The sequence below is a fragment of the Uloborus diversus genome, chromosome 4, assembly GCF_026930045.1.
Source record: "Uloborus diversus isolate 005 chromosome 4, Udiv.v.3.1, whole genome shotgun sequence".
In the NCBI taxonomy this organism is placed as follows: domain Eukaryota; kingdom Metazoa; phylum Arthropoda; class Arachnida; order Araneae; family Uloboridae; genus Uloborus; species Uloborus diversus.
In genome coordinates, this window is record NC_072734.1 from 82,386,320 (window position 1) to 82,414,119 (window position 27,800).

Genomic DNA, 27,800 nt, shown 5'->3' on the forward strand with positions numbered 1-27,800 from the left:
CGCCGCCCGCTGTTCCGAGAATACTATTATATTAAGAACATAATTTGTCTTTCTAAGAGCGTTTGCAAACAAAAACAAAATTCATTCAAACGCGGGTTTGTATACCACCCTAGTATCCTAGGCAACTTCCCATCGACAAATTTTTCTCGAGTGCGAGCTTTTATTTCATTGCACGAAACTGAAGAAAAAGGTTGTCAAGAAGTGGCTTCGGAGAAATCAGCATTTCCGTGGAATTATGTGCCGTCATTATAGAATACGGGACGGAAAAGTCGGTCGTTGACGACGGCAGCTTCGACAGTATTCGGAGGCGGGGCTGCCAAAGCCTCAACCTCGCCAGTCATGGATGTTGTAAATAGAGATCCTAACAGTCTTAATGAATATCTGCAGGTAAATTGCTTGAATATTTATTTCAGTTGGATAGATGAATAAACTTTTCTTAATCGACTCCAAGCTGATATATTCATAATTGTGTTGAACTTGAATTGCTGCAAAATTAAAAAAAAAGAAAAAAAATTCGATGAAAATATAAAAGATAAATTTTGAAAGCGGTAAGAAGTTCTCTGAAAAAAGGTGCCTTCATTTAAATATTTTCCGATATTTCTATTTTAGATAGATTTTTTTCAGCGAATATGAAATACTAAAAAGATAAGTTCACAACAATATAACTGAACAGCCCCGTCATGTCACATTTTTGCAGGGAAAGGGGAGAGAGGGTCAAAGGGAATGTAATCAATGCACATTATAATGAAAAACAACAAAAACCACTCGGACTGACATGTAAATATATCAATTTCTCAAAGCCGGCCAGCAGTAACTTACCCCTATTGACCAACCAAATGACGGACCTGCATTTGCCTTGGTTACACAAAATTTATCTTGTATGCTAACTATAACATTTGAAGTGCAGGACGATCCAAAAGTCAGTAGACTTTTCATAGCAAAATAATTATTGCATTTTTTACAATAAAACGATGTAGTTAGCACAGAAATGCTCAGAAACGCAGGGGATTTTTGTTTCTAATGAAAATATATTATTACCTATATTTGTGAAGCATTGCAGTTGAATTAATGGGAAAAAAAGAAACTTTTTTTTTCATTATAAACAAAATCCACTTAGTTTCTGAGCATTTCAGTGGCAAATTGCATCGTTTTATTTAATTGTAAATAGTTCAATAAATATACATTTTCAAAAGTCCACTGACTTTTAGATCCTCCTATTTTAATTTTTTTATCTTTTTATTCTATACTACCCAAAAAGACATTTAAAAATTTTTTTTCTTCTTTTCAGGATATGTATTAAGATTTGAGCTTTAATATTCTGAACGAAATGTATAATTTCTATTTTCTATTTTTATAATTTGATGCAATAGTTTCAGTTCGAATGGATGAAAAAACATACAATTAATTTTCTTCTTTTCTTTCCTTTCAAAACCGAACTGAATGCACTTATTAAGCATTCTCTTATACTCAGAGTTGAATAATTAAATTGCTTCCTATTGTATTGTGTGGAAGGGTAATGTGGGTCAAAGTGAAATATTTTAAGAGAATTGTCATAACCTGCATTTCTCAAAAAGAACAAAGTTAAATTTGTTTTAAAAATTGCAGTAATAAAGAAAAAACAATGCATTATGTAATACAACTTGCAGTGAAACATTATCTTTTATTTTTGAAAGTAAATTTGTACCTTTAAAAGAAAAAAAAAGTTTAAAAAAATTTCTTTGCTTTTTCATGAGACAATGAAATATCAAATATTTTTTCTTACAAAATATTCTCTATTCGATTATGAAAAATGTTTTCGATTAGATGATTGAACAAAAAAATGAATGAGTAAAAGAGAAGAAAATGAAACGAGAAACGAATAAATAAACTAATTAATTAATACACGAGAAAAAAATAATTGAGTAAATAAAACAGTTAATAAATAAAAAAATAAGTGAATGGATAAAAAAAAAAGAGAATTATTAAATGACAGAATGTAAATGAATTAATGAATGAATGCGTAAGTGATTTCATAAAGGATTGAATAAGTGAACGAAGTCAACTAAGGTAGGTGTGGGTGTTAAGGCGTGTCGGCTAATAAGGCCTAAACACCAAAAATACAATGTAAAATGTTCATATCCACCCAAGAACGCACTCGTAGGTAGCTAACAATCATAGATGGCTCTTCATACTGGTCGTGACATGTTGCTCAGGAACGCTTTCCGCTAAAAGTCAGTGACCTTTCTGAAATTAACCTTGAAACGTTATAAAGACGTACGAAATCTGCCCCGTTAAAGCCAGTCATGTCTCTAGAACCTTCCAGAAAAATTATGTGTAATTGATTAGAACCTTCTTAATTTAACAAGAAGGCTCCATAAAAATCAGAGCGACTACGTTTATGCAAGAAGGAACTTAGCATATCTCCTGCCTTGCAAGGCCTGTAGCTATCCAGAGCGACTACGTCTATGCAAGAAGGAACTTAGCATATCTCCTGCCTTGCAAGGCCTGTAGCTATCCATAGACCATTTTCACTCTCATTGGGAGCTTAGTCAATCTGGACAGGCCGTAAGCAACTTTATACCGATACACTTAATAAATACGCTCATTCAATCTTTAAACTGGTTGCTAAAAATATTTTCCACAACAGTGAAAAGTCTGCACGCGTGCAACTTATAACGATTCAGGAAACTTTTTTGTGATGATACTTGTTTTTACGGGGAAATTGGTGAAAACGTGTGAAATCCTGAGACGTTCTACGGAAATAACCAGTAACGTTTCGGATTTTTTTTACAGTGCACTGCGCGCCGCTTTCGACTGCGATTGGAGGCGAGCAGTCACGTAGGTTCAGTCCGCCATTTTGTGTCGTTGCCTGTGTGATTTCACTGTGCGGAATACTAGATATTTTCTCTTTGCTATTCGTAATTTTCATCAAACGCTATCTTTAATGTGAAGATGCCTTGATGTAGTGCATTAAGATGTTCTAACAGTTCAAAATTACTATATCGAAGTACATTGAAAGATTATTTATGCATTTTAAATGTTTTCATCAATACTGCTGCGCAATTTCAGATACTTTATGAAACTCTTGTTGAAATTGTAATATTTTTTACTTTTCATGAAACTGTCTGATGGTTTGTTAATTTTCATGGGATGATAAGGACATTCACTAAAATCATCATAAATAATTCCCTTAAATATTGTAAAGCTCAACTATGTAACGGCACCTAATAAATTGTTAGCTGTAGTTAAATATTTGCCCTGTTTTCAAAACTGATTTTTCTGAGTTCAAGATAACAAAACCACCAAAATTTAAATATACTAGTTATTTTATTTATTTTTAATGTAAATTTTCTATTGTTTAGTTAGTTTCAAAATGTCTCAATAACTGTAGCAAAATTATTTTAAGAACACATCGTTTTGCTTTTAATTGTGTCATAGCCATGAGTTTCAGTGTGTTGCCAAGTTAATTATTTATCTATTTTGCGCGTAAAAATTAAGATATTAAAAGTATGAAATTATTCATTAAAAAAATTAAGCTTCTTTGAGATTACAGTAACATACAACTCAAGTCAAGTTAGATAATTACGTAAATTATTTTATTTATTTATTTATTTATTTATTTATTTTTTTTTTTTTTTTTGCCCGGAAAAAATCTGTTTTCGTTTAATTTTTATTTTGATGTGAAAACTTTTTTAATAAAATATATATATATATATATGATTTATCCCAGTATCTGTTAATTTACAAATTCATTATTACTATTTATAACAGTTCGTCACAGATGTAATCTGCACTCTTTTATTTGAATTCCTATTGGTATCAAACATTTCAATTATTATTTTTTTTTTTTTAATATTGATTTAAAACTGGTTACATTTTATTATCAGTTCGTTGAATTTTTAAGAACTAGTAGTATTCTTAAAAATCAATTTTAAATGAAAGGCATTTTTTAATGTAAAATCGTCATGAGAAACAAGAAAGTGTTGGTAAAAAAAAAAAAAGAAAACTACACACATTAGTAATATAAATGATACTGCTTTGCATGAATAAGTTCAAACTGTTTCCCACAAATAATTTATGACATAATTAATTTAGCTCACTACTGTTCTAATCAGTAGTGGATTTAAAGGGGGAGGAGGCCCGTCCCCCCCCCCCAAAGGATGAATTTATTTAAATATTTTATACACAATTTTTTAATTGACTTCTCCATAGCGTTTTTTTATATAGTTAATTAAACAGAACACAAAACACACATAGAGCATATTTTGAATAATAGCATTTTTATTTGCTAAAGAAGTCATACTGGAGTCCTAGAGAGGCAGAATACATTTATACATTAAACTCGCTGGTTTTGAATTCAAGGAAACGTAATATCGCGATTTGTCCATTAATTTTTCTTTGATGGAATCAATAACTAACATTCTTCAAAAAAAGTGCAGGCGTGCCTAAAAGAATTATTTTGATCCAGGAAGCTATTTGCGAAATAATAGCTTTTTCTTTTTCAGTTTATAAAAAATGCAAAATGAAAGAAATCATATCGTAGTTTCTTGAGAAACCATGATATTAATGGAGGCGGTATGTAATATGAATATGATATCTCAACTGTATCATGGTTTCAAGAACAATCAGCAACTGCTTCGAAATCCACACAGAAATTGTCCTGACTTTTTCAGTAAAACTTATATGTTTAATAGCTATGATTTTCTTAATTACATAATATTTTATAGTTAAAATACTATAAAATAATATTAAAACCTCAAATGAGGTATGGGTATATTTTTTTATTGAATAACCTTGCCCTCGTGTTATAATCATTACGACATTGTTCCTAAAATTAAAACCGCTAGTTGTATAGGATTTCGGTAACATTATGGTTTACTATTTAATTGGCTTGAAACGTTAAAGATGTTTTACGTCTACATTCAAAGTATATTGGTACATAATGTGTATGTTCTTAGAAGTGGATCATTAGCTTAAGGGATCCTAAAAAAATTGAAAAAAAAAGACATTTTAAAATAAAGTAATGAAAACTTTGTTATGAAACACCGTATGTGGCAGGGGGAAGGAGGAAGTGCTATTCAATATCCCGGGTCCCCTCCGAGAGATTTTTTTGTATCCGCCCCAGGTTCTACTACACCAACTTTCTAATAATAAAACGCATATTTAAAACACTTCAAGTAATTTTTAACTCAGAAAGTCTATATGGAGGAAAAAAAACTCTTAAATATAGTCGAAAATTTCTTCAAGACACCTTTTTACTAATATTCGGTTTAATAATAAAAAAAATATTTTACTAAGGTAAAATTCAACATTTTTGTATGTATATTATCAGTTACGTATGTTATGATCAAAAATCTGCAAACATTCGTTGATAAAAAGATACTTTTCAATGAGCGAAACTCTGCATTTTTCTACTGTTGAGATAGGGAGAAAGTTGCGGAACGACACAAAATGGCGGACACTGGAGCGTGTCGCCACTTAAGAGACGGATCGAGGGCTTTAGTTGCGACCAGTGCGACGAGGTTCGTTTGTGCGGAGCGGTTGTGCGGCACGAATAATAAAAAATCGTCCGACTGAATGTTAAATAATTTTTGTAATGTTTCACTTTTAGTTTTAAAGATACAGTTTTGCGCTCCAGTTTTCTGTTGTCAATGCTTCTATCGATCTTTCATGCCTGAATTGTATATATATATATATAAACCAATTATTGTACTTTTTGTGTACTTCTTTGTACACGATGTCGGCGGCTAATAAGGCCTACCAAATTTGATCGCAGGCCTTATTATACTCCTTTGTTTTTGCAAACTGTGTTTGTCAGTTTTATATCTTATTTTAAATCTTTCTATATATATTACGGATGTTTATAAGTAGTTACGACTATTTACTAATCGGTTCAGGGTTGTAGTAGTACCCCAAGCAGACCTTCTGAAAAGTTTTACCACATAGTTTACCGTTCTAGTTCGGACGATAAAAAGACAATGTACTACTCGCTCCATTAAAAAGTACAGCATTTCAAAGTTTATGCCTACACCAGAGAAAATTATGAAAGAAAAAAAACACACCAATTGTTAGAAGAAAAGCCATTAATTTTATCAGAGAACTCCAGTCATCAAAGACAGAAAAAAGAAAGAGAAGAAAATAAAAAAGACGTAAACTGTCAATGAAAGAAATGATACTATAGAAAACTATGCTATTTGGTACTGTCACACACTTGTGAGAGAATACGATGAATAAATTAGACTATATCTAAAATGCGGCAAGTGGTATCAAAAGGAATGCGTCAGTGTTACAGTCTACAACAAAAAGAATTTTAAGTGCCCTGACGGTTGTTGAACAAAGATTTTTTTTTGTCATTTTGAAGACTTGAAGCACGATTAATGCATATATATATATATATATATATATATATATATATATATATTACAATTGGTCCCAACTATCAGTATTAGAAGCTTATTTTGATTACATAAGAGTGTTAAAGTTCTTAGGCCTTATTATCCTACCATAGTATAATAAGGCCTAATGACAAGGTTTTAAAAAATGTTTTTTTTTTCATGCGTGTTTTATGCAAAACTGGGGATGTTTTGTCAGTTTCTAGTAGTAATTGATCATTATGTTAAATTAATATTCCAATTTGTTGATTCAGATGCATAGTTTTTATTTTATTTAAAATATCCCTTAGCTAGGCCTTATTACCCGCACCTACATTACTTCACTTTGCCTCGCATGCATTTGACTAATTGTAGAAAGCATTTAACATACAAATATGCTTAACATTAAATAATTAAATACTGCACCGATTATTAGTAAGTCTCAATTAATATTTAAAATCTGAACAACAAGAACTTTATCAGTTTTCTATAACAAAAAAAAAAAATTCTGCTTTACATCAAAATATCATAATATGAGTATCAAATACTGAAAATTGCTTGTATTATCATATTCTTTGATTTTCAGAGGTAACTTTTCTTGACTGGAATGGACTACATGAGTTAAACTGTTTCCAAATAAATAGCTCTAAAAGCAGAATAAATAATTCACCATTTTCACTCTACCCCGTTATTTCACTTCATATTCTTTCCACTACCACGCCTCACATTGCCCTGCGTTCTGAAGGGAATTGATTTCGTATTTTGATAACCTCCTATTTTGGTAACCCCTACTATTTTGGTAACAGACAGGGTCAAAAGTTAACTCCTGTTTTAATGCTGAGTTGAAACTCTGAGATTAAATATAATTCCTCCCTATTTGCATTTGAATATTATTTGTCCTGCTTTTTTTTTTATCACAGTCGATTTATTTTTATTGTATTTCTTTGTCGTGTATGCCGAGTTGAAACTCTGAGATTAAACGTGATTCCTCCCCATTTGCATTTGAATATTATTTGTTCTGCGTTTTTTTATCCTCATGTTCAAAACATATTTCAGACCAGGGCGGTCATTCCAAGCTCGTCAGCTTGCGAGATCGAGATATTCGCTCACGCGATCGTTTGTGACGTAGAAATGTCGCAAAGTAGTATTCTAATCAACTCGAACCTAGCCGCAAGCTAAATTCGAGTAGATTAAAACGCTACTTTGCGACATTTCTACGTCACAAACGATCACGTGAGCGAAAATCTCGATTTCGAAAGCTGACGAGCTGGGAATGACCACCCAGGGCCGGATTTGGAAGTGTAGAGGCCCCGGGGCAACGAAGGAGTGGAGGCCCCTAATCAGGGTTCGAAAAGATCATCATATTTCGAAAATATCCGATACTTTGATATATATCCGAATATTTTGATATATATGTATATATCCGATATTTTCTATCAGCACTTTAATAGTAAATACATCCTGAAGTTACTGCTATTTATTTTTTATATTGTTATTATTATAATTTATAGGGAAGAAAAAACGTAAAATTTGCTGACCCGTGAAAGTTAGGATATTTTGCGAAAATTTTACTGTGGGGCCCCTTTGTTGTGGAGGCCCCGGGGCAGTAGCCTCGCCTGCCCTCCCTTAAATCCGAGTGAGATATCTTTCTTGAATTGGGGAACGCTAAAATCATACTTAAAAAGTACCATGCATAATGAACGCTTAAATTGCCTTACACTGCTGAAATGAAGCTACGTTAAAAGGATCTCAATACCGGATTAAATATGCAATGCCGGAATCCGGTATTTTTTAAAACATGATACCGGAACACCGGTATAAAAAATTTCTCAAATTGTTACTAAGCCTGGAACTCGTTTTAGTGTACCAAATTTCCTGCAGTTGAAAATACTCTTTCGGAATTCACGCTGGCCAATAATACTAATAATGTGGGAAACATTTCCTCTAATTGCTTCGAATTCCTTCATCTTCAAATAATTCAGTCTCCTTCGTGCTGGTTTCGGATTAATTATACAGGGTGACAAGAAATAACTTGTACACTAACTTTAATGCTAATGAAAATACTGCGACCAAATTTTAAAATAAATATGAATACATTATTTCGTCCAATAAATTTATAAATTTTCGAAGTGGCTACCTTTAGGATTAGTACAGAGCTTTAAACGTGTCACAAAATTTTCGGCTCTGGGCCGCAACTCACTTACTGATATTTTATCCCATCCCTTGCATAAGGATGCCAAAGTTTTAAGAAGTTCAGCACACAACCTTGTTTCCAGGACCTTCTTGCACTGTTGAACTGCGTCAACGACCCCAATCTAATAGCTTGGGGTGGGATATGTGCTTGTGGGAAAATATTACTTGTTTTTGTTGATCAGGGGATAACATTAGTCAAGAAACATATCGCAAACGCATTTTGGAAGATGTTGTTTTACCTTGGTAGCAAAAGTTTTTCGGAAACAAAAGGTGGACCTTCCAACAGGATTCCACACCTGCACACAGAGATAAAGGCACTGGATAAAAGTGCAAGACACATTTTCCGGACTTCATTGGAGCTGAAGAATGGCCAACGTGTTCCCCAGATTTGAACCCAATGGGGTGTGTGCTAAACCTTATAAAACTTTGGCATCCCAAAAGAAATCCTTATGAGAAGAATGGGATAAAACAGCAGTAAGTGAGTTGCGGCCCAGAGCCGAAAATTTTGTAACACGTTTAAAGCTCTGTACTAATCCCAAAGGAAGCCACTTTGAAAATTTGTAAATATATTAGACGAAATAATGTATTCATATTTGTTATGAGTGTGAAAGTTATCTCTTGTCACCCTGTATTGTGTATGCGTGTGAGAGAGAAAGACAGAGAGAGAGAGAGAGAGAGATACGAAAACATTAACTCATTCGTTTTCGTTTTCTTTTCAAAATTCTTTACAATTTTGGAAATATCTGAAAATATTTTCCAGTTGGGGGGATTACGCCTTCCCTTTATGTAGAGTTTTAAGGTACTTTAAAATTGCTTAGTGTTATCTCGCCATGTATACGCAGCTAAATAGCAAGACAGATTATCACCTAAATACCGGTAACGAGAAAACTAAACTTGTTTTTTATTAGTAGGTAACTAATAAAAAAAAAGTTTTTCTCAAAATTCAGGACAGTTGAATTAAATATTTTATAAAGTATTGTTGCAGTTGATGGATGGAGTAAATTATTCATAGCACAAATACTTTCGGGACTATACTTGGAATTATCTTTTGCGAAAGGGCAAGTGTGATTCAAAATATTTAAAAAATAAAAACATGGTACCCATAGACACACGAAAATGCGCTTTATCTATAGCGATTAAAATATCATTCTTTTATCTTTGCTACCTTTATTCATTGAAATTCTAATAATTCGTGCTTTTACAGCCAATTTTTTGCGTCTGTAGAATAATTTCGGTACTGTCTCATCGAAAAAGATATGCATCTTAAAATTATTAGCAAATATATAATAAGTTAAATTAAAAACTCTCTAACTAAAAATATTTATTATTTTCAGCTAATACCGAAAATACGAGTATTTTACCTCAACAAATACCGGTATTTCGAAATTGCGAAATAGCTCGATATACCGATATTCGGTATGACGGTATAGCGGTATTGAAATTCCTAAACGTTACCACCTCCACACGATGAAGTTATAAATGAAATCTCTAAAAGAGACCAAGAGACCCCGCCCCAAGAAACTAGATTTTTTTCTGTGGCTATTTTTAAGAGATCAGAACTATGACTATTCGTCAGAATCCTTCAGCTGAGTTCTTTCCAACTGGTGAAGTATTTGTGTGAGAGATAGTTGCATATGCTCCGAACATGTCTGCCGTGTGCAGGTAAAGGGCAGTAACTGCAAATTTTTCTTTCTTTTTTTTTGAATTTTTGTTATCTATTGCACGTTATCTTTATTATACAAGCTCACTTATTTGGTTCCTGCTGAAAAATAGGCGCGAAAAAACAGTCTAATTCCAACATTTTCGTATTGTTAGCATTGAATTCACCAGTCATTTCATCAAATATCTCGAAAACTCCTTCTGCAGATTCCGCCGTTTACCTGCACACGGCAGATGTTGTTGAGAGTTTCAGACGGGAGAAAATACTGACCGTACAAATTTAGTAAGGGAAGGTGGGGCATGTTGGTCCCCTTTTTTACTTATCATTTTTTATCTCATCAAAAAATTTAATGATCAGTTCAATTTCTTACAATTAGTTTCACTAAACACTTCTCAACCCCACAGATTTTTTTTTGGAAGTATTGAATTGATAAACTTTTTTCATATTAATTTCTTAATGGAACCTCGTAAAGTGGACCAACGTGCCCCATGGGTAGGGTACGTTGGTCCGCCTGGTGGGACACGTTGGACTCAAACAACGTTTGTTACAATTTTGAGCGTAGAGTGAAAAATATTAATTTTACAGATCAATATAACATATTAAATTGATTTTTTGATAAGTAAATCATCTTTACTTAAAAACAGCAATAAGTATTCACCATTAGTACACAATTATTTTTTAAAAATCAAAAGAAAAATCATAGAATATTGTTATAATTATTGAGATTTAAGAGCAAAAAAATGTTTTTAAATTATGTGAGGTAGGTTGGTTGGGTCCAACGTGCCCCACAAAGAGTGGACCAACCTACCCCACCTTCTTGGTCTGAAAAAGTTCTTTTTGGCAAAAAATGAAAAAAAAAAAAAAAAATGCGAATTATATTGAACTAAATGAACTTTGAGAAAATAGTTCAATTTTCCCCCCGCAATCTTAATGTAAAACATTAAAAAAAATAAAGTTACAGTTTTCTGAAAATTACTCAGGACTACTGAAATAACACTTTCTGGAATAAAATTTGTTCAATATAAAGTACCATGAGATTTCATTATAGGATTTGTAGGACCATAGGTGCTATTTGTTGGTCATAAAATAGAATAAAAAATATTAATAGTATTAAAATAATTCAGACCGGTCAAACGTGCCCTGCGGTCAAACGTACCCCAACTCCCCTAATGTTAATTTACGTATTTTTAAAATATCATTTCTCTCTTAATGTTTACTTTTAGTTGTTTGTCATCTTACCCTGTAGGTTGGGTAAGATGACGAAAAAGGCTTCGAAAGGAGAGAACCAGAATTTCAAGTTTTTTTTTAAAGCATTTTTTATTTTATTAAACTTAACAGTTTAAGGAACTCGCAGTTATAAGTCTAAAAATTTTAATTTATTTCCTACTAGTGGCACCCGCACGGCTTTGCCCGTAGTGGAAAATTAAAAGGTCTTCTGGTTCGCCTGTATATTTACAAATAATGAATGATGAATTTCTCGCCAATCGGCTTGCCCATGTTACTGTTCCACGTTATGATAATTTAGCAATTTACTCGTCCATCTTATGATAATTTTGCTGGGGAAAATGTTCTTAAAATTGGAGTAGAAAAAGAACAAAATCTAATTTTCAAAAAATCGCTTCGATGTGCACACCCCCATGCCACTAACTAATTTTGTGCCAAATTGTATGAAAATCAGCCAAATGATCTAGTCGCTATGCGCGTCACAGAGATCCTGACAGGCAGAGAGATATCCAAACAGAGAGACTTTCAGTTTTATTATTAGTAAAGATAAAGAAAACGAGAAAAAAATCGTTTGAAGCTTAATATTGTCATCTTCTCCCACTTTCCTCTATCTCTGAAAGCGAAAGCAAATCTAAAACCATAAATAAAAACAATTAAATGCATCGAAAATAAAAAGTAACCGCTTTCTACTTTAAATAATTTCGCACTATTTTTTCACTTTTAACAATGTTCAAATTTTAATTTGGGCTTGATTTAAAAAAAAAAAGGAAATGTTTCTGATTGATCAACCAAAAATGAAGACATTAATTTCAGCTCACCTTGCTGAATTACGCTTTTTCTTTCTTTAGAAAAGCTATTCTTGACCGAAGCAGAATCTTCGTTAATTTTTACTAGAAAGTTCCAACTAGTTCTGTATTTTAAGAGGTTTTTCAAGTCACATAGAAGATATTAATTAGAGACAAATGGTTCAATTATAGCAGCATTGGTTGTTTATTTCTTTCCATCAACAGCTGCATTTTCAATTCGCAACTCCAGAGCTCGAATACGCTACCTTTGCGGTGATTAACAATACTAAAAAAAACAGTAAAACATTCCATTCCACGTCTTTTCTTTGGGCTTCACATAGTTTGTGATGTAATGTAATTTCAGAAGAATTGAAAAGAAAGCTTCCCACAAGTACAATGGAAAATTAGTCATTCATTAAGCGTCAAAGCAATTTATAAGTTACGGTATTTGCTTGTTTTACCTTTTCATCCACCATTAGACAGTGGCTGCAGCGCCCCCTATAGTTTATTGGAGTTGCGAATGCACTTTAGTGAAGTTAATTTTGACTGCAAACGATTTTTTAATAAAAAATAACAGGCAGTAAAAAGAAGGAAATCCAGTATTCGCAACTCCAGCGCTCGAATACGCTACCTTGCGGAGATTTATAAATTGCAGGAAAAGGTAAAACATTGTGTTCCACGCGTATCTGTTGAGGTAAACATCGGCAGTTTGTTATGTGTATTTCATTCACTCATTTCATCATTCGATGTGTCTAAATTTGCTTTCAACAATAGAAATTGTTGTGTCCCTAAGTGACATTCTCGAGCTTCTCAAAATAATAATAGTTTCCATTATTTCCCCTTAAAAAGTGAGTTGATTGTCTTAAATTCGCAACTCCAGCGCTCAAATACGCTACCTCGCGGTTATTTACAAAATTAAAGAAAAAGGTAAAGCATTGCGTTCCACGTGTGTCTGTTGACGTAAACATAGGCAGTTTGTTGTGTGCATTCCGTTCACGTAATTCATCATTTGATGTGTCTAAATTTGTTTTCAGCATCAGAAATTGTTGCGTCCCTGAATGTCATTTTCGAGCTTCTCAAAATAATGTCAGTTTCCACTATTTCCGCTAAAAAGTGAGTTGATTGTCGCAAATAGCGAAAGTGTAAACAGAAGAAAACTGTGGATTAACAAACTTCGCATCGGCATGAAATTAACAACGAATATGCTCGTCTGTTCGAAGCATTTTATTTGAAAGAGGATAAAGTGTTTTACCAGGTTTTTTTTTTAATTGTTTTGTGTGAATTTGTATAAGTTTATTTGTATAAGTTTTATTTTATCTTCAGATTGAAAGGAGTATTTGATAACATTAGCTGACGAATTCGCAACTCCAGCGCTCGAATACGCTACCTTGCGGAGATTTACAAAACTGCCGACAAAACTAAAACATTGCGTTCCATGTGTTCATTTTGGGCAAAACAAATTCGGAACTCCAGCGCTCGAATACGCTACCTTGCGGTGATATATAAAACTGCGTCTGCACCTAAAACATTGCCACGTTGCGCATCACGTGTGTCTGTTGACGTAAACACAGGCAGTTTGTTCTGAGTATTTATTAACGCAATCGATGTGTCTTAGTTTGCTTTCAGCTACAGAAATTAATTCGTCCCTTAGTAGTATTCTCGAGCTTCTCAAAATAATGTTAGTTTTTCTTATTTCTTTCAAAAAAGTATTAAATGGTGGAAGCGTAAACAAGAAAAGTCTGGATTAACAAAATTGGATAACGTAATACCAGGTAAAATTTTTTATTGTTTTGTATGAATTTGTAAGAATATGAGTTTTTTTAATCTTAAATTAATTTAACTAATCATATTTTACAGCAGCATTTAGTTGGAATGGACAGTATGCAAAATATTTTCTTGAATTTATTATCGTAGAACAAAATGAAAAATGTTTAACCGAGAAAGAATTTACTTTATTCCTTTTATTCTCAGCTGAAAGGTTTCGCCAAATTTGTTTAGGGTTATAGTAGTTTTAGTATTGTGCAAGCAAAGTAGCCTTGGCGAGTTTTCGCATTTTTAGTTAAACCATTTTTAATTTTTATCATGAGTGGAATAAAATGATAGTAAGATTACAGAATTCGATAAGCAAAAAGAAATAATGGTCAATCAACTGAAAAGAAAACTACCACCATATATAAACTGTGAGTACACATTTTATTTATTTTGTTCTGAGTGAATTTGAATCAGTTTTTCAATTCGATGGAAAAAAAAACGAACTTAACAACATTGACTGGACACTTTTCCTTAACCTAATTCCACATAAATGATTTAAATAACCTTTGTTACTACAGTATCCTACTGAAATAGACAGTATGCAAATAAATTTTCTTGAAAATATTTATCGCAGAACAGATTGAAAAATCCAGAAAGAACGTTAAGAATTTGAACAATAAAAAATAAAAGTTCGCCAAAAATCTGTTTATAGGCTTATGGTTTTAAAATTATGTGAAAGAATAATGTATCTTGACAAGATTTCGCATATCAGGTAAATCATTTCCATGACGAATGAATTAAATGCATGATTTCTTTGGATATCCAATCATATAGTCATAGAAATAAATTATCTAGTGTTAAACGTTACTCTTGACAGTCTGCCACGTATGTGCACTATGTGACAAAAATGTCAACAAATGCTGGAAATGTCACGAAACTGAACTTAATATGTACTAATGTATAGAAAAAACGGTACAAAATGAAAATGCCGTTCGAAGCGAACGGCATTTTCATTTTGAATTTTGAATTTTGCACTTTCATTTATGAATTCCGAATTCAACATCGTGAAAATGGCTGCTTCAGAACAACTTACTGTGTGTTCTGCATTAATTGTTTACTTTCGTAATACTTTTTGGTTTCTAATCTCTTTCTATATGGGTCAGAATAACCAAAAGACTTTGAAAAATCTTTTCAAATGAATAAAGCGAAAAAATCATACATACGAACAAAAATCACAACACTTTTAGCATTTTCTTCGTTACCACATGCGTTTGTTTTAGTTTTCAATTCCGCCATTAGACAGTGACTGCAGTGCCCCCTATAGTTCGTTGGAGTTGCGAATAGTTAGTTATGTGTATTTTTTTTATTTGCGTAATTCATCATTTCGAATCGTCATCCGCAACAGTGTAACATCAAAAATATCTGATATAAACTGTGAGTACACATTTTATTTATCTTGTTCTGAGTGAATTTGAATAAATATCAGTTTTTCAATTCGATGAAAAAAAAACGAACTTAACAACATTGACTGGACACTTTTCCTTAACCTAATTCCACATAAATGATTTAAATAACCTTTGTTACTACAGTATCCTACTGAAATAGACAGTATGCAATTAAATTTTCTTGAAAATATTTATCGCAGAACAGATTGAAAAATCCAGAAAGAACGTTAAGAATTTGAACAATAAAAAAAAAGTTCGCCAAAAATCTGTTTATAGGGTTATGATTTTAAAATTGTGTGAAAGAATAATGTATCTTGACAAGATTTCGCATATCAGGTAAATCATTTCCATGGCGAATGAATTAAATGCATGATTTCTTTTGATATCCAATCATATTCACAACTCCAACGAACTATAGGGGGCACTGAAGTCACAGTCTAATGGCGGACTTGAAAACTAAAACAAACGCACATGGTAACGAAGAAAATGCTAAAAGTGTTGTGATTTTTGTTCGTACGTATCATTTTTTCGCTTTATTCTTTTTAAATTAATTTTCAAAGTCTTGTGGATATTCTGGCCCACGTAGAAAGAAATGAGAATTCAAGAAGCATTACTAAACGTCAAAGATTAATGCAAACTACGTAGTTCGTAGTTCTAAGCAGCTATTTCCACGATGTTGAATTCGATATTTATCAATTCTTGATAAAACTAAATAATAATTGTGGTCTGACAAGAATAACAATTAATGCTAGAAAATTCAATATGACATTACAAATTGTTATCGAAAGAAGATAATACTTTTTTGCCTTGCTTGACTAGCGCTTATTGTTTTCCCTTTGTAGCCGAGTTATTTCTCTCGAATTCCCGAATCGGTTCATTTAAAAATTTTCTGTTTCGATTTTTCTAATTTCTGAACTACGATTTAATTGTGTCATGTTATGCAAATCATCAACAAAATTCTCACGGATATATGGTGGTAGTTTTCTTTTCAGTTGATTGACCATTATTTCCTTTCACTTATCGAATTCTGTAATCTTACTACCATTTTATTCCACTCATGATAAAAATTAAAAATGGTTTAACTAAAAACGCGAAATCTCGCCAAGGCTACTTTGCTCGCACAATACCAAAACTATAACCCTAAACAAATTTGGCGAAACCTTTCAGCTGAGAATAAAAGGAATAAAGTAAATTCTTTCTCGGTTATTCATTTTGTTCTACGATAATATATTGAAGAAAATATTTTGCATACTGTCCATTCCAACTAAATGCTGCTGTAAAATATAGTAAGTTTAATTAATTTAAGATTAAAAAAACTCCCATATTCTTACAAATTCATACAAAACAATAAAATTTTTTACCTTGTATAACGTTATCCAAGTTTGTTAATCCAGAATTTTCGCTTTCACCTATTATTAAGGAAATAATGAAAACTAACATTATTTTGAGGAGCTCGAGAATACTACTAAGGGACGAATTAATTTCTGTAGCTGAAAGCAAACTAAGACACATCGATTGCGTTAATAAATACTCAGAACAAACTGTCTGTGTTTACGTCAACAGACACACATGGAACGCAACGTGGCAAAGTTTTAGTTTCATTTGCAGTTTTGTAAATCACCGCAAGGTAGCGTATTCGAGCGCTGGAGTTCCGAATAGTCATAGAAATAAATTATCTAGTGTTAAACGTTACTCTTGACAGTCTGCCACGTATGTGCACTATGTGACAAAAATGTCAACAAATGCCGGAAATGTCACGAAACTGGACATAATATGTACTAATGTATAGAAAAAACGGTACAAAATGAAAATGCTTTCGAAGCGAACCAAAAATTTATGAATTCCGAATTCAACGTCTTGAAAATGGCTGCTTCAGAACAACTTACTGTGTGTTCTGCATTAATTGTTTACTTTCGTAATACTTTTTGATTTCTAATCTCTTTCTACATGGGTCAGAATAACCAAAAGACTTTGAAAAATCTTTTCAAATGAATAAAGAACAAAAAATCATGCATGCGAGCAAAAATTTCTCTCGTTTCCTAAGTTTAGAAGCAATTTATATGTTACAGCGTGCGTTTGTTTTAGTTTCTTCATCGCGCCCCCTATAGTTTGTTGGAGTTGCGAATTAAGACTTTCATCTCTACCTATTTTTAAAATAATTCATTTAACTGACCTCTTATGCAGCATTCATTGGAATGGATGTTATAAAAAATATATTCTTGAAAATATTGTCGCAGAACGGAACGAAAAATTTTCACCGAGAAAGAACGTTTAGAATTTGGACTGACAAAAAACAAAAGCTGAAAATTTTAATCGCTAAAATAGTGCGCCAACTACATTATCGGCAGAAGAGTTTCGCCAAACATTTGTTTAGGGTTGTAGTTTTAGTGTGTGCTAGCAAGGAACCTTGGCGAGATTTCGCTTATCAATGAAACTATTTTTGACGAGTGGAATAAAAAGGTAGAAAGGTTATAGAATTCGATAAGTTTAAAGAAATAATGGAGGATCAATCAAAAAGAAAACAACCACCATTTTTCTGTGAGAATTTTGTTGATGATTAGCATAGCATGACAGAATTAAATCATTTCACTCAGAAATTAGAAACATAGGAAACGGAAAAAAATAAAATTAGCCTATTCGGCAATACGCAACTCCAATAAACTATAGGGGGCGCTGCAGCCACAGTCTAATGGCGGATGAAAAAGGTAAAACAAACACATGCCGTAATATATAACTTGGTTTGACGCTTAGTAAATGACAGTAATTTTTCATCGTGTTTGTGGGAAGCTTTTTTTTGTATTCTTCTGAAATTACGTTACATCATTAACTGTCTGAAGCCAGTAATTTACCCCAAAGAAAAACGTGGAACGGAATGTTTTACTATTTTCTTTAGCATTGTTAATCACCGCAAGGTAGCGTATTCGAGCTCTGAAGTTGTAAATTTGAAAAATAACTCAGCTACAAATATAAAACAATTAGCGCTAGCCAAACGAATTAAAGAAATATCATCTTCCTCTTTTGATAAACAAAAGTATTGTCATATTAATAAATTATCTAGTATTAAATGTTATAAAAATGTAGTTCTATCAAGAATAGATAAATGTCGAATTCAACATCGTGGAAATGGTTGTTTTAGAACAACAAACGACACGTTTTGCATTAATTTCCAACGTTTAGTAATGCTTCTTGATTTCTCATTTCTTTCTACGTGATCCAGAATATTCACAAGACTTTTTAAAAAATCATTCCAAAAGACTAAACAAAAAAATCATACATACGGACAAACGTTACTAGGCTTATTCGTATTTTATACGCTGCGGCATGCATTTGTTTTACCTTTTTCATCTGCCATTGGACAGTGGCTGAAAAGCCCTCTATAGTTTATTGGAGCTGTGAATAGCGAAAGTGTGAACAGAAGTTTGGATTAACAAATTGTGGTTTAACAAACTTCGCATTGACATGAAAGTAAAAACGAGTATGCTCGTCTGTTCTAAGCATTGTTTTCTTTAAAAAGGATAAAGAATTACCAGGTAAATTTTTCATTCATTTTGTTCTGTATGAATTTGTGAAAAGAGATCAATTTTTTTTTAAATCTGAAGCTCGAAAGGAATATTAAATAATATTAGCTGAAGAATTAGGGCTTTCATGTCCGCTTGATTCAAAAATAATTCATTTAATTAGCCTTATATTGCTGCAGCATTTAACTGAAATGGACAGTTTGCAAAATATATTCTTGAAAATATTATCGCAGATCGGCAAGAAAAAATTTAACCGAGAGAGAACATTTAGAATTTGAACTTGCAAAATCAAAAGCTGCGAATTTTGATCATCAAATTGGTGCAGCAACTGTTCCTTATTGCTTAAATTAACGGCTGATAGTTTCGCCAAAATCGTATTTAGGGTTTTAGTTTTAGTATTGTGCTAGGAAAGAAACCTTGGCGAAATTTCTTTTATATCGGTTAAAACATCTTTATGATATGAACGGATTAAAAAGGTATGAAGATTACAGAACTCGATAAGTTTAAATAACTAATGAAAGATCAATAAAAAAGAAAATTACCACCCTATATAAGTGAGAAATTTATTGATGATTTGCATAGCATGACATAATTAAATCATTTAACTGGGAAATTAAAAACGTATGAAACATACAGTGCCTCCCAAAAGTCTTCGTACACCTTGAAATTTTGTAGTAAAACTAAAATAAAGAAAAACTGAATTCGAATATGAGGTCCAATTTTTTTTTCACATCATTCCTATTCGCAACTCCAACAAACTATAGGGGACGCTGCAGTCACTGCCTAATGGCGAATGAAAAAATTAAAACAAACGCACGCCGTAACGTATAAATTGCTTCTAAACTTAGGAAATGACAGAAATTTTTGTTCGCATGTATGATTTTTTGTTCTTCATTCATTTGAACAGATTTTTCAAAGTCTTTTGGTTATTCTGACCCATGTAGAAAGAGATTAGAAATCAAAAAGTATTACGAAAGTAAACAATTAATGCAGAACACACAGTAAGTTGTTCTGAAGCAGCCATTTTCACGATGTTGAATTCGGAATTCATAAATTTTTGGTTCGCTTCGAACAGCATTTTCATTTTGTACCTTTTTTTCTATACATTAATACATATTATGTCCAGTTTTGTGACATTTCCGGCATTTGTTGACATTTTTGTCACATAGTTCACATACGTGACAGACTGTCAAGAGTAACATTTAACGCTAGATAATTTATTTCAATGACTATATGATTGGATATCAAAAGAAATCATCATGCATTTAATTCATTCGTCATGGAAATGATTTAACTGATATGCGAAATCTTGTCAAAATACATTATTCTTTCACACAATTTTAAAACCATAACCCTGTAAACAGATTTTTGGCGAAACTCTTCCACCGATAATTCGGAACTCCAGCGCTCGAATACGCTACCTTGCGGTGATTTACAAAACTGCCGATGAAACTAAAACATTGCACGTTGCGTTCCACGTGTGTCTGTTGACGTAAACACAGGCAGTTTGTTCTGAGTATTTATTAATGCAATCAATGAGTCTTAGTTTGCTTTCAGCTACAGAAATTAATTCGTCCCTTAGTAGTATTCTCGAGCTTCTCAAAATAATGTTAGTTTTCCTTATTTCCTTCTAAAATATGAGTTGATTGAACATGGTGAAAGCGAAAACTGGATTAACAGACTTGGATAACGTTATACAAGGTAAAAAATTTTATTGTTTTGTATGAATTTGTAAGAATATGAGTTTTTTTTAATCTTAAATTTATTTAACTAACCATCTTTTACAGCAGCATTTAGCTGGAATGAACGGTATGCAAAATATTTTCTTGAATATATTATCGTAGAACAAAATGAAAAATGTTTCACCGAGAAAGAATTTACTTTATTCCTTTTATTCTCAGCTGAAAGGTTTCGCCAAATTTGTTTAGGGTTATAGTATTGTGCGAGCAAAGTAGCCTTGGCGAGATTTCGCGTTTTTAGTTAAACCATTTTTAATTTTTATCATGAGTGGAATAAAATGGTAGTAAGATTACAGAATTCGATAAGTAAAAAGAAATAATGGTCAATCAACTGAAAAGAAAACTACCACCATATGTCCGTACGAATTCTGTACATGATTTGCATAACTTGACATAATTAAACCGTAACTCAGAAATTAGAAAAATCGAAACAGAAAAATTTTAAATTAACCGATTCGGGAATTCGAGAGAAATAACTCAGCAACAAATGCAAAACAATAAGCGCTAGCCAAGCAAGGCAAAGAAGTATCATCTTCTTTCGATAATAATTTGTAATGTTATATTGAATTTTCTAGCATTAATTGTTGTTCTTGTCAGGCCGAAATTATTATTTAGTTTTATCAAGAATTGATAAATATCGAATTCAACATCGTGGAAATAGCTGCTTAGAACTACGAACTACGTAGTTTGCATTAATCTTTGACGTTTAGTAATGCTTCTTGAATTCCCATTTCTTTCTACGTGGGCCAGAATATCCACAAGACTTTGAAAATTAATTTAAAAAGAACAAAGCGAAAAATATCATACATACGAGCAAAAATCACAACACTTTTAGCATTTTCTTCGTTACCACATGCGTTTGTTTTAGTTTTTAAGTCGGCCATTAGACAGTGACTGCAGTGCCCCCTATAGTTCGTTGGAGTTGCGAATGACAGCTTTTGCAGAGCAATAAAGTTAGCGCGATATTTTAGCGGTAAAAGTTCCAAGGTTTTATTTTTTTATTGCTCAAATTCTTAAAGTTCTTTCTGGATTTTTCAATCTATTCTGCGATAAATATTTTCAAGAAAATTTATTTGCATACTGTCCATTTCAGTTGGATGCTGTAGTAAGAAAGGTTATTTAAATCATTTATGTGAAATTAGGTTATGAAAATGCAGTAATTTTTCAGCATGGCCCTAGTGCCCAGTCAATGTTGTTAAGTCCGCTTTTTTTCATTGAATTGAAAAACTGATATTTATTCAAATTCACTCAGAACAAGATAAATAAAATGTGTACTCACAGTTTATATCATATATTTTTGATGTTACGCTGTTGCGGATACAAGACGATTCCAAATAATGAATTACGCAAAAAAAAAAAAAAAAAAAAAAAAAAAAAAAACTGTTTGTTTTGCCCAGAACAAACACGTGGAACCATAGACTAATAATAAGAATAGACTGAGCTATGGCAACCCTTTTGCTACTCATAAACCAAACCATGTGACTGGTGGATATCCTATCAACAGCGGGCGCTGATCGTAGCGGACGATCAACGCCCGCGAGAAATAAAATAAATAGAATTGATGAAACACGGAAGAATGATCTTTTATGGAGTCCGATTTGTAAATTTGTTATTCTAAGTTGTAAATATTTTGTTAACGTACTGAGTTTTTCGTTTAGATAGTATTGTGCATTTTCTTTAGTCAAGTTCAATAACTCTCTAAGCAATTAAAGATGCAAGCGCCCAAAAAGAATCGGCAAACGGTAAGATTTTCCCCTACAATTTCAATTTAAGATACCGATTGGTACATTTTTGCGTTAACGCAAAACGATTACGCCATTACGTTCACGTCAAGGCTGACGTAGCAGTTCCAAATGAAATAAAAGTTACTGAAAACTGATCAAAACCTAATTCGCAACTCCAGCGCTCGAATACGCTACCTTGCGGTGATTTACAAAACTGCCGAAAAAACTAAAACATTGTCACATTGCGTTCCACGTATGTCTGGTGACTTAAACATAGGCAGTTTGTTCTGAGTATTTATTAACGCATTCGATGTGTTTTGGATTGCTTTCAGCAACAGTAAGTGTTCGAGCTCCTCAAAATAATGTTAGTTTTCATTATTTTCCTCTAAAAAGTGATTTGATTGAGAAATGGTGAAAGCGAGTTAACACCAGAAAACTCTGGATTAGCAAACTTGGATAACGTTATACCAGGTAAAATTTTTTATTGTTTTGTGTGAATTTGTAAGAATATGTTTTTTTTTTTTTAATCTTAAATTAATTTAACAAACCATATTTTACAGCAGCATTTAGTTGGAATAGACAGTATGCAAAATTTTTTCTTGAATATATTACCGTAGAACGAAATGAAAAATGTTTAACCGAAAAAGAATTTATTTTGTTGCTTTTATTCTCAGCTGAAAGGTTTCGCCAAATTTGTTTAGGGTTATAGTTTTAGTATTGTGCGAGCTAAGTATCCTTGGCGAAATTCCGCCCATGTTAGTTAAACCATTTTTATTTTTTTATCATGAGTGGAGTAAAATGGCAGAAAGATTACAGAATACGATAAGTAAAAAGAAATAATGGTAGATCAATTGAAAAGAAAACTACGCCATATATCCGTGAGAATTTTGTTGATGATTTGTATAGCATGACATAATTAAATCATAACTCAGAAATTAGAAACGTACCAAACAGAAAAATTTAAAATGAACCGATTCTGCAATTTGAGAAAAATAACTCTGCTACAAATGCAAAACAAGGCAAAGAAGTATCATGTTCTTTTGACAATAATTCGTAATGTCATATAATTAAATTTTCTAGCATTAATTGTTATTCTTGTCAGGCCACAATTATTATTTATTTTTATCAAGAATTGATAAATATCGAATTCAACATCGTAGAAATGGCTGCTTAGAACTACGAACTGCGTATTTTGCATTAATTTCTAACGTTTAGTAATGCTTCTTGAATTCTCATTCCTTTCTACGTGGGCCAGAATATCAACAAGACTTTGAAAATTAATTTAAAAAGAATAAAGCGAAAAAATCATGCATATGAACAAAATTTACTAGACTTATTAGCATTTTCTTCGTTACCACATGCGTTTGTTTTAGTTTTTTCGTCCGCCATTAGACAGTGACTGCAGTGCCCCCTATAGTTCGTTGGAGTTGCGAGTTATTAATGTCAAAATAATGCATGATTAAAAGAAAAACAGTTCAATCTCTGGACCTGGAAAAAATTATAATGAAAACACATTACGTCTTAAAATACATGTCGAGTGCCAAACTGTAGATAATGTTGCTATCTAGCAACCATGCTGCCAAAGTTTTCGCCAAGCCTTTCACTAGTCACATGGTGTATCCATGAACCAATTTTTTCATCAGCAAGTCCGGGAAAGCTCGGTCTACTCTTATTAGTCTATGCGTGGAACGCAAAGTTTTAGTTTTTTTTTGGGCAGTTTTGTAAATCACCGCAAGGTAGCTTATTCGAGGTCTGGAGTTGTGAATGCCATTCTTTTTTTTTTTTTTTAATATTTCCTGATTTTATTTTTGAAATTTGTCAAAAAACGAAGAGACAGAGAAATAACACGCCACAAAAGTCATAGTACACTGAAATTTTTCGAATGAAATTATGATTAAAATGATTGACTGGCGTTTTTTTTTCAATTATTTTTTCATTGTGGTGACACTTAAAAAGTCGTTTGGCATTAATATTTTTCCCGTTTATTCCGAAAGATTCTACGTATTATTAAAAAATGGCTCGCATTCGTAAAGAAACTACTAACTGCATCCGAAAATTGATTATTTTTCATTATTTTCGTGGTAAATTAATTCGAAAAATCTCTAAATTAGTTAATCTTCTACAGTTAAGTATGTGATAAAACGCTTTAAAGAAGAAAAACGAACTGAAAGCAAGGTACGAAGAGGTCGACCGGCGAAGCTAACTAAACGTGATCAGAGGTTTATTATTAGAAAACTTGTGAACAACCCACGTTTGAGTGCTGTAAAAGTTTCTTCAGAATTTAGTGAAAGATATTCCATTGCAATTTCACCTGAAACTGTTCGCCGAGTTCTCAGAGCAGCTGGGTTAAACGGGCGCTCTGCCCGTAAGAAATTTTGTTAGTGTGAAAAACAGAAAGCTTAGGCTTTCCTTCGCAAAATTAATGAGAAATAAACCCCAAATGTATTGGAGAAATGTATTATTTGCAGATAAAAGCAAGTTTAACATTTTTGGTTCAGATGGGCGTATATTTGTATGGGGAAGAAAAAATGAGGAACTTAATTCCAAGAACTTAGTTGGAACAGTTAAGCATGGTGGTGGAGGTGTCTTAGTGTGGGGGTGCATGTCATCATCAGGACTTAGAAATTTGGTATTTATTGATGGAATCATGAATCATCAAGGTTATTTAAATATTTTAAAAGATAATTTAAAAATTTCAGCACAAAATTTGGGTATTGGAAACAACTTTGTTTTCTACTAAGACAACGAACCTAAGCACATGGCCTACAACGTTCGCTCCTGGTGACTCTATAATTGCCCACAAGTTTTGAAGACAACTCTTCAATCACCAGATTAGAACCCTATAGAACATATTTGGAGGGAACTAGAGTTTAGAGTACGAAAACATGACATCAGAACGAAAAGTGAAGTAAAAACGGTTATGATGGATGAGTGGATAAACATTGACTCAGAAATAACAAAAAAACTAGTGAAATCTATTCCTAGAAGTTTGAAAGTTGTTGTGAATGTTAAAGGATATCCTACTAAATATTAATTTAATAAAAAATTACATTATTTATCAATTTGTAGACATTTTTTAAAAGTGTATGAAGACTTTTGTGACATAAAATTTCTTGTACTTTTTGATTATTGATTTTTTTTAAAAAATTAAGTTTTATTAAATTATTAAAAATTTTCACGTAGTTTTGTTAAAAATAGATCATAGATCTTGTAATTAAATACTCATTCTAAAATAATAATTTTTATTAATGAATACGGGTCGGTTTCTTTGAAAATGGTAGGTGTACGAAGACTTTTGGGAGTCACTGTAAATAATTAAAGTTAACCGATTCGGCAGTTGGAGAAATAACTCAGCTACCAATGTAAAACAATTAGCGTTAGCCAAGCAAAACAAAGAAACATCACCTTCTTCTTTTGAAAATCGATCGTATTGTCATACAATTAAATTATCTAGTATGAAATGTTATTCTTGTTAGTCTTATGGCCACAGTGAAAATGTAGTTCCATCAAAAATTGATAAATATCGAATTCAACATCATAGAAATGGCTGCTTAGTTAGAATAGTTAGAACTACGAACTACGTAGCTTGCATTAATTTATTGAAATGTGCTTGCAGAAATTTTTATTATTATTATTATTATTATTATTATTATTATTATTAGGGTTGCAAGTTTGTCGCGTCCGTAACTTCAGCTGTGATTTCCGCACTTTTAAAGCGTCTTCATAAAATCCGTGAATGTTTCAAAAAGGGCCCGATGAATGAAAAAATTGTTTGAAATTTGAGATTACTTTTGTCTTTTTAGCTTATTTCTTACATTTTAATAGCAGTTTATGCTCCTCGGCAGCCTCGAAATTATTCATAAGTGTCCAAAACACTCGGAAGAACAGGTCAACAAAGAAATAACGATAAAACTTATTCGAGCTAAACTCATGTATGCGAAGGAGAATTTTTTATTTTGTATAACAATCGCTACTGATTGTTGACAAAATCAACCTTTTCTTGAAATGTAACAAGACAGGACACATGTATCCCTATAAAATAAAAATGACTTAAATAAAAGCTAAATACATTTTACAATTTATAATAAGTATTGACCCTGATGCTGAGAACTCTCGTCGGTCCTGCTAATGGGGTCGTTTCCAATTTTTAAAAGTATTTTTTTCAGAAAGAACATGCCTAAAACTTAGGATCTAACTATTTTTAAATAATTTGTTTTAGTTTAATATTTTTTAAAAAATACTTAAATCGGTGATCTTTTATTGTTTACATTTCTTGCGATGACATCACAAATGATGAAATGCCATTCTGTGTTGCCATTCACAGAGCAAAATATTTAATTCGCATCTTTACTCACGTGTATTGGCAACGATATGGTTGATAGCAAGCGTAGAGCGCAACTTTAATTCGCTTCTTGATTATCAAAACGTGGAAACGCGGTACAAAGATGCGCCAAAGAGCATCATTTGTGACATCATCAAGACCGCACCTTATTTGAAAAATCGGATATTCTAAAATATTAATTAAAAAATAACTGTTGGAAAAATTAAAGAATTTTCTGGGTCCATGTTATTATTATTATTATTATTTTTTCGCTTATTCTATCAATTTCGGTGACTAAAAGTACTACTTTTGACTGAAAGAAACAACCCTATTATGAGCACCTAACCATTAATGAGCAGGTTTGTCTTGAATAGGCAATATCAACTTTGTGATCGATATTCCAACTAGACCATTAGTGAATTCTCAAAATAGCATCAGTTCAAGCTAATGTGGCCTTAACTAGTCAATTAAAAGGAGGTATTTTAGTTATGAGCGCACAGGACTGTAGTTTTTTTTTTTTTTTTTTTTTTTTGAGCAATCACGATTGCTTATTGTTCTCACTTGACAGTCCTTGATGTTCCGGTTCCTTTTTCAGCTTGGACCAGGCCTGCAGCACCACCGTCCACCGGCGGCGGCGCGGCTGGTCCTGAGCATTGTCTACCGGAATCCACTTTTGCTGGGCGCTGGCGTCCATGTCCTACACACGCATGCTCATACACAGTCGCCTGCGCGCGCACACCTTTACACACATACACACGCCTACGTGCACACACGTAAACCTACACACACACACACACAACTATATACACGTAAGCACCCAGGAGGAGGGACATGCTTGGGCGGGGGAGCCATTTCTAGAAACAATAACTCTAACCAGTAGAGTCTTGTCGCAACTCGTGATTGCGAAAAACATAATTTGAATTCAAAGTTTCGGAATTCAAATTAAAGTTAATTTTTTTTTTCACAATTCTTACTCAAAATTATTATTTAGAACTTCCAATTCCAATAAACTATAGGCAGTCACTGCAATATCTGGCTAATGGCGGATAAAAAAATCAAATGTGACTTATAACATGCTTTTAAGTTAGT

At 32.5% G+C, this 27,800-nt stretch overlaps 1 protein-coding gene across 1 annotated transcript in view; it reads left to right on the forward strand.

Annotated features, from left to right (window-relative positions):
- The first annotated feature begins 323 nt into the window (after nt 1-323).
- LOC129220673 (caveolin-3-like) overlaps nt 324-27,800 on the forward strand; it is a 60,040-nt gene continuing 32,563 nt past the window's right edge. The window contains exon 1 of the mRNA XM_054855103.1: nt 324-387. Coding sequence (XP_054711078.1) covers nt 340-387 — 48 coding nt within the window. The 5' untranslated portion in view covers nt 324-339. The remainder of the gene's footprint in view (nt 388-27,800) is intronic.